This window comes from Mus musculus, chromosome 16 (genome assembly GCF_000001635.26).
Source record: "Mus musculus strain C57BL/6J chromosome 16, GRCm38.p6 C57BL/6J".
Classification (NCBI taxonomy): domain Eukaryota; kingdom Metazoa; phylum Chordata; class Mammalia; order Rodentia; family Muridae; genus Mus; species Mus musculus.
In genome coordinates, this window is record NC_000082.6 from 32325651 (window position 1) to 32339849 (window position 14199).

At 45.7% G+C, this 14199-nt stretch overlaps 1 protein-coding gene and 1 pseudogene across 3 annotated transcripts in view; one reads left to right on the forward strand and one right to left on the reverse strand.

Annotated features, from left to right (window-relative positions):
• Positions 1 to 230: 230 nt before the first annotated feature.
• Positions 231 to 1264, reverse strand: Gm8387 (annotated as a pseudogene).
• Positions 1265 to 6549: 5285 nt separating this feature from the next.
• Positions 6550 to 14199, forward strand: part of Ubxn7 (UBX domain protein 7) — a 61548-nt gene continuing 53898 nt past the window's right edge. The window contains exon 1 of one of the 3 annotated variants that reach the window (XM_006522079.4): positions 6550 to 6710. In XM_006522079.4, the coding sequence (XP_006522142.1) occupies positions 6638 to 6710 (73 nt within the window). In that variant the 5' untranslated portion in view covers positions 6550 to 6637. The remainder of the gene's footprint in view (positions 6711 to 14199) is intronic. The other 2 variants (XM_011245880.3, NM_177633.4) reach the window with 2 other exon arrangements.

Below are 14199 nucleotides of genomic sequence, written 5' to 3' on the forward strand. Positions count from 1 at the left end.
ATTTTTTTGAACTCTGGACCTTTGGAAGAGCAGTCGGGTACTCTTACCCACTGAGCCATCTTACCAGCCCTTGTTTTGTTTTTGACACAGGGTTTTTCTTTGTAGCACTGGCTGTCCTGTAACTTTTTCTGTAGACCAGGCTGTCTTCAAACTCAAGAGATTCATGTGCCTCTGCCTCCCCAGGGCTAGGATTAAAGGTGTGGACCCCCAATGCCCAGCTCTGATTTAGATTTTTTTTTTTTTACATTTCAAAACTGGCTTTAAACATTCATCAAGGTGCCACACGAGGGCTCTGGGGTGAGAGCATTGTTACATGTGTGAAGCTGGGATGCCCTAAGACACAAAAAGGGAACCCATATGACAAGGTTGCTGGGGTGCCCCCACCCCTACCACAAAACCAGAGAGTAGAATAGAGGCCCTCTGTGAAGGCTTCAGGGCTATGTAGGAGCCAGTCCTCCCTTGGAGGTAGATCATCCGGGAGGGAACTGAGGAGCCGTTCCCACGGTGGCGGGGGTCAGACAGCGGCTTCCTCAGTGGTACTGCTGGTAGTTGGGATAACCTGGGGCCAGAGATCCCTCTTTAGGGGTTAGCTGGCTGGGGTCCTCCAAGAATGGGGGTGCATTGCGGAACTGCTGGGCAGTATAGCAGGTGAGGATGCCAACACCCTCAATGAGGGCCAACAGGATGCGCCCCATCATCGCAGAGCCCACCATGGCCAGCAGACCACTGCGCGCAGCCAACACAGCTCCAGTCAATGCTCCAATGGTGACGGAGTTCCAGGGGTCTTCTTTGCCCCGTAGCTGGACCAGGCCACAATCGATGGTGGAAAACAGACCTCCACACTGCAAAGCTACCTCTAATCTGGGGTGCTCAGATCCTCACAGCATTGACACAACCTCTGAACTGGTGTCGAATTCCAACAGGGACATTGCGGAAGCCCTTTGATAGCCTGGAAGACTCCACCACCAATGACACCCATGGTGAAAGCTCCAACACAATCATCCACAATTCGACATGGGCAAGGTTCGGTAGCATACTCCTTCATGGCGCCAGCGTCCAGCCTGAAGCAGTCCGTGGTGCTGGTGAGACACTCCCATCGCCCCCCGCAACCCCCCCCCCCGAACTGGTTTGGAATTTTTGATCAACAACAGTAGGACCGTGCAATTACATGATGTCCTTTTATTTATTTATTTATTTAATTTGATGTGTATGGATGTTTTGACCTGCATGAAATGTTTGTGTACTATGTGTATCTAGTGCCATCAGATCTGCGACTGGAGGTCAGCAGTATAAGTGCTGGCAAATAAACCTGGGTCCTCTCCAAGAGCAATGGTGCTCTTAACAGCTTTGCATACTCTTTTTTTTTTTTTTTTTTTTTTTTGGGTTTTTTAGACAGGGTTCCTCTGTGTAGCTCTGGCTGTCCTGGAATTCACTTTGTAGACCAGGCTGGCCTTGAACTCAGAAATCCACCTCCCTCTGTCTCCCAAGTGCATACTTAAACTCTTAAAAATTAGAAAAAAAGGGCTGGTGAGATGGCTCAGTGGGTAAGAGCACCTGACTGCTCTTCCGAAGGTCCACAGTTCAAATCCCAGCAACCACATTCTGGCTCACAACCGTCCGTAATGAGATCTGACTCCCTCTTCTGGAGTGTCTGAAGACAGCTACAGTGTACTTACATATAATAAATAAATACGTCTTTAAAAAAATTAAAAAAAAAAAAAGAGCCAGGAGTGGTGGCACACCCCTTTAATCCCAGTACTTGGGAGGCAGAGGCAGGCGGATTTCTGAGTTCGAGGCCAGCCTGGTCTACAAAGTGAGTTCCAGGACAGCCAGAGCCATACAGAGAAACCCTGTCTCAAAAAAAAAAAAAAAAAAGAAAAAGAAAAAAAAGAAAAAAATATTACTCTCTGTGTGTGTATGTATGCAGGCACTCAGGTATGTAGAGGTCAGAGGACAAGGTGAATTTTTTTTTTAGATTTACTTATTTTATGTGCATGACTGTTTTGTCTGTATGTACATAAGACATGGGTGCCTGGTGCTATGGAGATCAGAAGGTAGTGGATCCCCTAGAACTAGAATTACCGTGTAGTGATCCCCTATGTCACTAACCGGACATAGGTCCAAACCCGGCGTTAGAGGCCAGCTTTGGGAGTTGATTACCTCTTGCTTTATTGAGTCAGGGGCTCTCTCCCATTTCTGTTGTGATAGTACTCCAGACATTAGCGTCTGCTGTTTTTTCTTTCTGCCTCCCATCTTGCTGTAGGAATTCTGTTATTACAAATGTGTGTTTCTGGCTTGATTTTTTCTTTTTTTACACATCAATTTGTGTGTGTGTGTGCATGAGCCAGTGCATTCATATGAGGTTGCACACATGTGTGCATGCATTAGGAACAGAGCATGTATGTGGAAGTCAAGAGACAATATGTGGAGCTGGGTGGTGGTAGCATATACCTTTATTCCTAACACACTGGAGAGGCAAGGACAGGGGCAGGGGCAGGGGCAGGGGCAGGGGCAGGGGCAGGGGCAGGGGGATCTCTGAGTTTGAGACCAGCCCGGTCTACAGAGTTCTAGAGTTCTAGTACAGGCAGGGCTACATAACCTGTCTCAAACAGACCAATAAACAAGGGAAAGAGAGAGAGAGAGAGAGAGAGAGAGAGAGAGAGAGAGAGAGAGAGAGAGAGAAGAAGAAGAAGAAGAAGAAGAAGAAGAAGAAGAAGAAGAAGAAGAGGAGGAGGAGGAGGAGGAGGAGGAGGAGGAGGAGGAGGAGGAGGAGGAGGAGGAGGAGGGGAGGAGGAGGAGGAGGAGAGGAGGAGGAGGAGGAGGAGGGGAGGGGAGGGGAGGGGAGGGGAGGGGAGGGGAGAAGAGGAGAGGAGAGAGACATTTGTGGGAATTGGTTCTCTTTTTCTGTCATGTGGGCTCTGGGGATTGAACTCAGGTCATCAGCCTTGACAGAAAGTGCCTTTATCATCTGAGCCATCTCACTGAAGCCCACACAGCGACTTGGTTCTCTCATTCCTTTGTGGGGACTAGAGATTGAACTCAGATCATCAGACTCATGGAGCAAGCACCATCTTGCTGGTCCTTCTCTTGTTTATATTCTGAATAAAATAGTAAAATAGTCTTCAGCTGTATACTAATGCTTACATTCTTTAAATGCAATTAACAATAACTGTACTGGGGCTGGAGAGATGGCTCAGTGGTTAAGAGCACTGACTGCTCTTCTGAAGGTCTTGAGTTCAAATTCCAGCAACTACATGGTGGCTCACAACCACACATAATGAGATCTGACACCCTCTTCTGGTAAGTCTGAAGACAGCCTACAGTGTACTTATGTATAATAATAAATAAATCTTCGGGCTGGAGAGAGCAGGGACAAAGTGAGTGGAGTTGACTCAGAGCAGAGGTCCTGAAAAATTCAATTCCCAACAACCACATGAAGGCTCACAAACATCTGTACAGCTACAGTGTACTCACATACATAAAATAAATAAATATTTAAAAAAAAGAACACATGAAAAAAATAACTTTTATAGAAACCCACAACTTTATAATTTTGAAAAAAAAAAAAAAAAAAAAGGAGGAGTTTGGGCACAGGTGCCTTGCAGGGATGGACAATACTTTCCTCAGAAGACATGAATTATCAAATGAAAATCTCAGTGCCCGGCATGGAATACTGTTTTACCCGTTATCAGGGAGGCTCCATAGTTAAGAGCACTGACTGCTTTTGCAGAGGACTTGAATTTAGTTCTAAGCACCCACATTGAATAGCTCACAACTGTCTGTAACTCTAATTCTAGGGTATCTGACATTTTCTTTTGGCCTCTGCAGACAATGTACTCATGGAAACAGACCCACACTGGCATACACACATTAAAAAAAAAATTAAATTTTTTTTTTTTTGCTTAAAGCACAACACACGTTGTTTTCAGGACACAGAAAAGCTGGAAGTGACCTGAAGAGTTTCTCCCTGACGGCTTTCATAGGGTGGGAAGGTGCTGTGTATGCTGAGTGTGGAGGGTGGGCTTCAGGATCCACACACAATTAGTGGTGTTATCCAGCAAGGAGCCCTGAGTGCTATAAAACGGATCTGCCAGGCGAGATATCCACTGGGGCATTACTGGTATGAAGGTCATGGGGGAAACCACTTGATTTCTGACTAGAGGCTTGCTTCATGGGGAGGAAAGTATGTAATGTAAACTTGGTCAAAAACTTAGGAAGTCATATAGGGCTTATTGGGGAATCGACTACTGTCGTTTTGCTAAATGAACATATTTTCTTTCTTTTTTTCCAGACAAGAGTTTCTCTGTGTAGCCCTGGCTGTCCTGGAACTCACTGTGTAGAGCAGGCTGGCCTCGAACTCATAGAGATGCAACTGCTCCTTCCTCCTGAGCACTGGGATTAAACACTAGCTGCCACCGACCAGCCTAGATATACTTTCAAACTCCCTTCTAAATACTTATCTATGTACATTAATAAGTTCTGCCCTCAGCCTTGGCCAGAGAAGCTTTCTTTCCACGGTGGTGGCCTAACCAGTGATGAATACAAACACTTGAAACTGGTCAAGCGAGCCGTGTAGTGGCGCACGCCTTTAATCCCAGCACCAGGGAGGCAGAGGCAGGCGGATTTCTGAGTTCGAGGCCACCCTGGTCTACAGAGTGAGTTCCAGGACAGCCAGGGCTACACAGAGAAACCCTATCTCAAAAAAAAAAAAAAAAAAAAAGAAAGAAAGAAAGAAAGAAAAAAAAAAAGAAACTGGTCAAGAACTGAAAGTGACTATTGAGTGCTCAGCCCTAACTGTGGCATCTATGTTAACCTCATCAAGGCTCAGGGAAAGACAAGGAGAGGGCAGAGAGAACATAAGAGTCGGAGGATGGGAGAGGGGCTGTCTCTAGGACATGGCAAGGCTGCTACACTCAAGAACTCACTGCAGTTACGGTTACCCACCCAAGATCAAGCTGGTAAGAGGCAGCCATCCAGGAGGTAGCATTCATGGATTAGGCTCAATGGAGTTGATGTGGGGGTGGGGGCACGTGAAAGTGGGAGGGATGTGTAAGAATGTCCAGGGGAAAATGAGTAAGGAGGTAGAGGTGGATATGATCAAGATACCCGATAAACATATATGAAACCATCAAAGTATAAATAAAAACTATCCTAAATAACTGAAATTGGTCAGGATTTCTATTGTTGTCATGAAACACCTTGGCCATAAAGCAAGTTGGGGAGGAAAGGGTTTATTTGGCTTATACTTCTACATTGCTGTTAACCACTGAAAAAACAGGGCAGGAACCTGGAGGCAGGAGCTGAGGTAGAGGCCATGGAGGGGTGCTGTTAACTGGTTTGCTTCCCATGGTGTGCTAGCCTGCTTGCTTATAAAAGCAGGGACCACCAGTCCAGGCATGGCACCGCCCATAGGCGGGCCCACTTTCACTGGTCACTCACTGAGAAAATACAGCTGGATCTCATGGAGGCTTTTCCTCCCCTGAGGCTCCTTTTTCTCTCACGACTCTAGCTTGTGTCAAGTTGACACACCAGCAATGCAATAAGTATTTAGAATTGTGCAAGTTACACACTATTACCTTATTTAAAAATAAAGTATGAAAACTAAGCTAAATGCCCCTTTCTTTTTTCTTTCTTTTGTTTTTTTAAAGATTTATTTATTTAAATGTAAGTACACTGTAGCTGTCTTCAGACATTCTAGAAAAGGGCATCAGACCTCATTACGGATGGTTGTGAGCCACCATGTAGTTGCTGGGATTTGAACTGAGGACCTTGGGAAGAGCAGTCAGTGCTCTCAACTGCCGAGTCATCTCATCAGCCCTCCTAATGCCCCTTTCATCATGTTTTTTTTTCGAGACAGAGTTTTTCTGTGTAGCCCTGGCTGTCCTTGTCATTCTGTAGACCAAGCTGGCCTCAAACTCAGAAATCCGCCTGCCTCAGTCTCCCAAGTGCTGGGATTAAAGGAATGTGCCACCACTGCCCGGCTCATCAAGTTCTTTTTTAGTTGTAACTATTATCGGTGTTTTCAGGACCACTTTCCAGTGTTCTCTTTATTTTATTTACTGTATCTGCATATATCTTTGTTTAAGGATAAAAAACAACTCCCCCCCCAAAAAACCTCCCGATTTAATATCTTTAGAAAGTAAGAATGAGCCTGGGGGGAGATATACTGAGACATTTGTTGAAGAAAAACAGAGCGAACAATCATTTACTAAAGTCTACTATAGACTGGTTCATTTTTTACTAAGCTATTAACTTACACTTTAGAATTTAAGAAACGTCACATAAAACCAAACAAAATACCTACTTTATGTGAAACCCTGAGCGTTTCATCAAGAGTTTGGTATTTCAGGTCTGAAGATTCTTTGGGATGTTGGGATTCAATGCGGTACTTAGGAGGATATCTCCGGAATTCAGAGAAGGCACCAAATGTTTCAAAGAATAGCTACCAGCCAGCAGCACAGGCTTCAAACCAAAGCGGCGGCTCGCGGAGAGTACGCCTGCGCAAAACGCGCACAGACAGGGAGAGGGCGGAGCTTCGGGCCTGCCAGTGCGCCTGCGCACAGCACGCCGCGGAGTGGGGGAGGGAGCCCCGTGTGTGTCTGTGTTGTTGTTCCGCGGCGGCGGCGGCGGCGGTAAGATGGCTGCCCACGGGGGCTCCGCGGCGTCGTCGGCGCTGAAGGGGTTAATCCAGCAGTTCACCGCCATCACCGGTAAGAGACGCGGTTACGGGAAGGTGAAGAGTCGGCTACGGGGAGGCTGTCGGGGCTGTCCCGGGCTTCGCCTCACCTTGGTGCATTCCTCACTCGGGCTCTCCCCTCAGCTCCTGCCCTCTCCTGAGGCACAGGCGACGACGGCGGCGGCGGCCGGGGTCTGCGGTTCAGGCGGGAGGCAGGTTTCCCCCGCCCCCACCCCGCGCGTGCCCCTCAGTCCCTGGATTCGGTCTCCCCTTATTCCCAGACAGGCCCCCCACGCCCCCAGCCGGTCCAGTACAGGGGATGGGCCGAGCCCGCGGTGCCAGGGGCCCGGGACCTGCGGGCCGGAGGAGTAGGGGGCCGCACCCGGGCCACCGCCCTCTTCCTCCCTCATCACCTCCTCTCGGTATCGTGCTGCCCGCGGACCAGGCGGTGCAGTCCGTTCCCCCCATGCCATCCTCTCTTCCCGGCCAGGTCATCGTCCCTGTCCCTCGGCCCCGGCCTACCCTTCCCCTCGCTGGGCCCCCCCGGAGCCTTGGCGGTGGCCCTGCCGTGTGAGGGCCGTCTCGCTTTAACGGTGAGGCGGGTGGGTTCTGCTGCGCCTTCACACATCCCGGGGGACTTGCCGCCGGGAACAAGGGGTGCGGAGGGGCACCTTAGGGACCGAGGGTTTCACATAGGAATAGGGGGGGGGGGAACCCTGAGCTTAGTGTGTGTGTGAGGCCTAAAGTAATCCTGGGTGGCCTTTCCCACCTCCTCATAATAAAACCAAACATCGAGACGATGGCGCCCGAGTCTTTGCTGATAAAATGGGGATGGCGGCAGAAACTTCTTGCAGAGAAATCTGTTTCTAGGTGTCAGTATCCGTGAAACCTTAGGCCTAGGTTTCTCTTTCCCTTCGGACCCCGACGAAGGGCAAACGCAGGTTCTCTTACCCGCCGGGAGGAAAGACTTTAAGCCATTCTGTGAATGCGCTATGTCTTGTTTCTCTCCGATGGTGCTGAACTTTTTTTGCATGAGTTATTAGAGGGCGGAGCAAATGATGAAGTTCTCTGTGGAGTGATTTGAGAGAACAGTACTCCATGTGCCTGAGTGTGATTTTGCTGTTCTAGTTTGTCATTTTGAAAAGAGGTCAGAAAGTTAGTTCCCCCTCTCAACAGGACTATCCTTTCTTTGATAATAATTTGTTTGATGCGGAGAATATTTCTAGTTTGTGTTCTTTTTTTCTAGTTTGTGTTCTTGAGTCTGACGTGTAAGATCTTTATTTTAACCAATACATGCTATTTGCAGTTTTATAATTGAAGCTAGTTTTATTTTTTGTTCGGCAACGATAATTAAGTGGCTGATGCGTTGTTTTCTGTCTTGTCACATGAAATATGTCAAAGCTGGTAAAACAAGATTTGTAATAAAATTGAGGTGAAAAGTAAGATAACTGAAATGTTGTTAAGCTTTGTGGTGGGGTTATTTTATTTATAATAACATGTGGATTTCCCAGTGCCTTACCAAACCAACATTATGGAAAGAAACTAGATTTCTGTGTATACAAGTTAATACTGCTACATTGCTTGCCTAAAAAAAAAAAAAAAATCTAGTGAGTCACACAGAGAAATATTAATCTTTCTTTGGATTTTATAAATATAGTTTAAGGTCTTACTATTTAACCTTAGGATTTTTGGGCAAGTTACTATTACTTTATTTTCATCTGTGAATTGGAAACTCAATTGTTTTAATCTCACATTATTTCTTCTTCTTCTTCTTTTTTTTTTTTTTCTTTTCTTTTCTTTTTTCTTTTTTGGTTTTTTTGAGACAGGGTTTCTCTGTATAGCCCTGGCTGTCCTGGAACTCACTTTGAAATCCAGGCTGGCCTCAAACTCAGAAATCTGCCTGCCTCTGCCTCCCGAGTGCTGGGATTAAGGCGTGCCACCATGCCCAGCTCTCACATTATTTCTTATGCAACATTTTCAAAATATATACTCAGGACCCAAAATGCCTTGAAATAAATTTAATACTAATTTGTTTGCCAGTTTAGTCTATACATCTTGTTTTTGGCCTAGTCCTCTGTGTTGCTGGATCAGATTGAAGTTCCCTGTAGGTAATGATTTCTGCAAATGTACAGAAGAAAAAAAATCCTTCAGAGTGATGTTTTGTGGTGTCTAGTTACATATATACAAAATTTACACATATAGTCATAATAATTCAAGAGGTAAAAAGATAGAGCAGGTAAAAAAATGAAAGGCAAACACTATTGTGTTTATAAAACGATAAGGGATGTTTGGTGGAGGTGTCGTCAGGTGTGGGGAAGGGGGTGCCTCCGTGGACCCAGGTTGAGGCATCCCTTCACCCTGGGGGACAAGCCAGTATAGTATAGAATAGAGTTTATTCAGGGCATGGGGAGGGGAGTTGAGAGGGTAGTAGAGACAGAGAGAGGGAGAGGGAGGGGGAGAGAGAGGAGGAGGAGAAGAGTAGTAGAGAGGGCAGCCATGAGCACATGGAGAAGGTGGGGGCGGGGGGCAAGGAGAACGAGAAGAGGTAGATCAGAGGACAGAGGGAGAGCAAGAAGGCAAGAGGGCAGAGGGTCAGAGGGGCGAGCAGCCCCTTTTATAGTGAGTCAAGCATACCTGGCCCTTGTAGGATGGATCTTAGACAAAATGCTAAGCACCACAGTGGCACATACTTGTAATTTCAGTACTTGTTCATGGCTGCCCTCCATTGTATAATGAGTTCAAGGGCAGACTGGGCTGCATAAGACCCTTAAGAAAACCAACCAACCAAAAACCAAAAAATAGATAAAAGGTAACCTAGCACCCAAAAAATAAGGATTAATGTAGACTAGAAAATGGGGGCTGCCGGGTGATGGTGGCGCACCCCTTTAATCCCAGCCCTTGGGAGGCAGAGTCAGGCAGATTTCTGAGTTCAAGGCCACATCAGTTTGCTAAACTGTCAGACCCTATCTCAAAAACGACATCTCACCTGTGGTGGCACATGACTTTAATCCCAGCACTTGGGAGGCAGAGCAGGCGATTTTCTGAGTTCTAGGCCAGCCTGGTCTACAAAGTGAGTTCCAGGACAGCCAGGGCTACAATAGAGAAACCCTGTCTCGGAAAAAAAAATGGCTTTTGCTGGGTGTGATGGCACAGGCCTTTAAGACAGTTCAAGTCAGGTGGTGATGGTACATGCCTTTAACCCAGCACTCAGGAAGTAGAGGCAAGCAGATCTCTGAGTTCGAGACTACCCTGGTCTACAAGAGAGTTTCAGAACAGCCAGGGCTGCATAATGAAATGGAGAGGAGGGCTGGATAATGGCTTAGTGCTTAACTGCACTGGCTGCTGTTCTAGCATTCACCTGGTCACTTATGGCTATCTGTAACTCCAGTTCCAGGGGACCTGACACGTTTTTCTGACCTCTGAGGATGCTAAGCATGTATACATGTAGGCAAAACAAAAACACCCATACATACAACTTTTGGGGGGTTGGGTTTGGGAGAAGGTTCTGTATACATAGTTTTGCTGTCCTGAAACAGTAGAGTATGTAGACCAGGCTGTTTGTGAATATTACAAAGATCTACGTGCCTCTACCTCTATAGTGCTAGGATTAAAGCCATACCCAGTCCTGAAGTAAACTTAAAAAGCAACAACAAACCTGGAGACTGAGAAGTGTTAAGACCTTGGTAGCTGCTGCCGTTCTGATCTTATTGTAGTCATTTGCTTGTTTATTCCCAAGTGCATGCTTATGTGAAGTTGTCTAGCCAAGGTTTTGCCTTCTGCCCTTGGTAGAATCTGTCATTCATTGTGTGCTGCTATTCGTCCTTGGTGTAGGTTTTGGACAGGAGTTAACATGCCTGATTGTTCTCTTTGGAGTACATCGATTGCTCGGGCAGGACTAGGCCTTGTGAGGTCTTTCCAAAGCATTATGTATTTGTAGGTTTCCCAGGTCCGGGATTAGGCAGCAGAATGTCAGGGTTTGGGAGGGTCATTAGCAAGTGTGAGAGAGGCTCCTTGGCTGCCCCTTGAGCCATCAGGTCTGTTTGACTCCTCTGGGGTCTATCCCTTTTGATGTCCAGGACAATGTATGTTGGCCAGTTCTTTGGTAGTCAGAGGGCAGCCAGGAGGTATAAGATTTCTGGTTTATTTTTGTTTTTCCTTCAGCAGTTTAACAGTCCCCTTTCATGGTGTATTGCTCTGTGAACATGTGCACTGGCAAATGCGTATAGACTGTCAGTGTAGATATTAACCCCTTTGCCATTGCACAATTTGAGTGCCTCAAGTGAGGGCGATCAGTTCTGCTTTTTGGGCTGAGATCTCACTCAGGAGGAGAGACACCCATAATGTTGGGTCCAGGTCCATTACTGCTGTCCCTGCATACTTGATGCCATCCTCCTTGTAGGTGTTTTTGTGTCGGTTTACATGGTGCAATTTTCCTTGGACTAGGGTTGATCAGTCAGGTCTGGTCAGGGTCCATGAACAAGGTTTCCAAAGCATTATGTATTTGTAGGTTTCCCAGGTTGGATTAGGCAGCAGAATGTCAGGGTTCGGAGAGGTGCTAGGAGCAAAGGACATTCGGACAAAGACTGATAGTGAGTCAGCCTAGCACTTGAAATACATTGATGAAGGGGCCTTTTAATAAGGACTCTTTTTATGGCCTGAGGGGTAGTTATGGTCAGAGGCTGCATTAGGGTTAGTTTATCTACATTCCTTGGTCAGCTGAGCAGTGGCTGCTTTGAGTCTCAAGTAGTTAAGCCATCCTGCTGTCACTGAATTCAGCTGTTTAGACAGGCAGGCCACTAGTCATCACCAAGGGCCCAGGTTTTAGGTCAGCTTGCCCCTGGCAATGCCCTGGCTCTTTTCCACAAATAAGTGGAAAGGCTTGGTCAGATCAGACAAGGCCAGGGCAGGGGCAGACACTAGTGCTGATTTTTAAGTCACTGAAAGCTCTCTCTTGGGACTGGAGAGATGGCTCAGTGGTTAAGAGTACTGACTGCTCTTCCAGAGGTCCTGAGTTCAAATCCTAGCAACCACATGGTGGCTCACAACCATCTGTAATGGGATCTGATGCCCTCTTCTGAGTGTCACTGCAGATAGCTACAGTGTACTTACATATAATAAGTCTTTTTTTTTTTTAAAGATTTATTTATTTATTATATGTAAGTACACTGTAGCTGTTTTCAGGAACTCCAGAAGAGGGTGTCACATCTCATTACAGATGGTTGTGAGCCACCACCATGTGGTTGCTGGGATTTGAACCACTCAGGATCTTCAGAATAGCAGTCAGTGCTCTTAACCTCTGAGCCATCTCTCCAACCCATAATAAGTCTTTTTTGTTTGTTTGTTTGTTTTTCGAGACAGGGTTTCTCTGTATAGCCCTGGCTGTCCTGGAACTCACTTTGTAGACCAGGCTGGCCTCGAACTCAGAAATCCGCCTGCCTCTGCCTCCTGAGTGCTGGGATTAAAGGCATGCACCATCACGCCCAGCTTATAATAAGTCTTTAAAAAAAAAAAAAGCTCTCTTACTTTCTTCTATCCACACACAAAAGTACCCTTGCTGACTTCATAGAGCAGCCTGGCCATATTGGCAAAGCTGATCCAGAGTCTTCAGAAGTCAGTCGACTCTTAAGAATTCTCACTCATACTTGGTACCAGGTCTTAAGTGGTTTAAGATGGTTTCTTAATATTTAAGATGGTTTCTTAATGGATCCAAGAAAGACTGACAACCCCCACTTCTCTTTGAGTTGGAAGCCCAAGTAGGTCACTTCAAGGACACAGATTTGAACCTTCTTGGCTGAGACCATGTATCCTAATTTCTGTAAGGTACATAGGAGGGCTTTGGTTGCCTTCATACAACAGTTTGTATTAGTGACAGCCAAGAGTAGGTCATCCGTATTTTGAAGTAATGAGATATGTGGCATAGTCAGCTGGTACTGGGGCCAATTTCTATTCCTATTTTCTTTTAGATGATATTAAACTGTATTTTAGAACATTGTATAAGAAAAAGTTGCTGACCAGGCAGTGGTGGCACACCTTTAATCCCAGCACTTGGGAGGCAGAGGCAGGTGGATTTCTTAGTTCAAGGACAGCCAGCGCTATGCAGAGAATCCCTGTCTTGAAAAAAGAAAAGAAAAAGTTGCTGTGCTCTAGATAATAAATGAACCCCCCTGGAATTTCAATAACTAGTTCAAAAAATGGTAACAAAGTTTGACAAAAAAAAAAAAAAGAAGAAGAAGAAAGGAAGGAAGGAAGGAAGGAAGGAAGGAAGAAAGAAAGAAAGAAAGAAAGAAAGAAAGAAAGAAAGAAAGAAAGAGGAAGGAAAGGGGGAAGGAAGGGGGAAAGGGGAAGGAAGGGGGAAGGGAAAGAAGGGGGGAAGGGGGAAAAGACAGAGGGGAGAAGACAGGGGAAAAGACAAGAGGGGAAAAGACAGAGGGGAAAAGAAAAGGGAAGAAAAAAAGGGAAGAAAAGGGAAAGAAAAGGTGCTAAGTGTGGTGTTCAAGGCCATTAATCCTGTCACTTGGGAGGCTGAGGCACCAGGTCTGAGTAGCAGGCCAGCCAGGGTTACAGGATGACACCTTGTTTCCAAAACAAAAAAGAAACCAACCAACCAACAAAAAGGCTAATGTGAAAACACTAGGGATAGAGACTTCAGAGAAGACTTTTCTATTTGAAACCTGGAAGAGAGCCTCTAACATGTGTAGAGGCTTGGTGGTGAAGAGGGTAAGCCATGCAGTGAGAGAAGAGAAAGTAGGTGTATGGAATTGGTGAGAATTCCAAATGAATAAGGCAGTTAAAAGAGGGCTAGAGAGATAGCTCAGTGGGTAAGAGCACTGACTGCTCTTCCAAAGGTCCTGAGTTCAAATCCCAGCAACCACATGGTGGCTCATCCATAATGAGATCTGATGCCCTCTTCTAGTGTGTCTGAAGACAGCCAGTGTACTCATAATATAAATAAATAAATCTTTGGGCCTAAGTGAGCAGGGTTGACCTGAGCGAGCAGAGGTCCTAAATTCAATTCCCAACAAACACATGAAGGCTCACAACCTTCTGTATAGCTACATTTTACTCATATATATATATATATATATATATATATATATATATATATATATATATATAATCTTTAAAATTTATTTAAAAAATTTAGGTAGTTAAAAGAGCCCTTAGGGGATCTTGGCTTTATTATGTGTTTGGGCTTTTAAAAGAAAGAGCTTCTTAGCTATAGTGGAGAAGAGATATGCTACATACCCGTTGCTTTAATACAAGAAATGTTCTATTTAAGGGAGCAGAGAAAAGTAAACTTTAAAAGATACAGGAAAGACAGTGGCTGATGTTAATGCATGCCTTTAATCCTAGCACTCAGGAGGCAGAAGCCAGTGGATCTATCTATGAGTTTGAGGACAGCCTGATCTATAGAATGAGTTCCAGGACAGCTAGGGCTACACAGAGAAATCCTGTTTAGAAAAAAAATACAGAAAGAAATCTGAGGAGTCACAATTTAGTTTAAGATCTGATTTGGACATCTA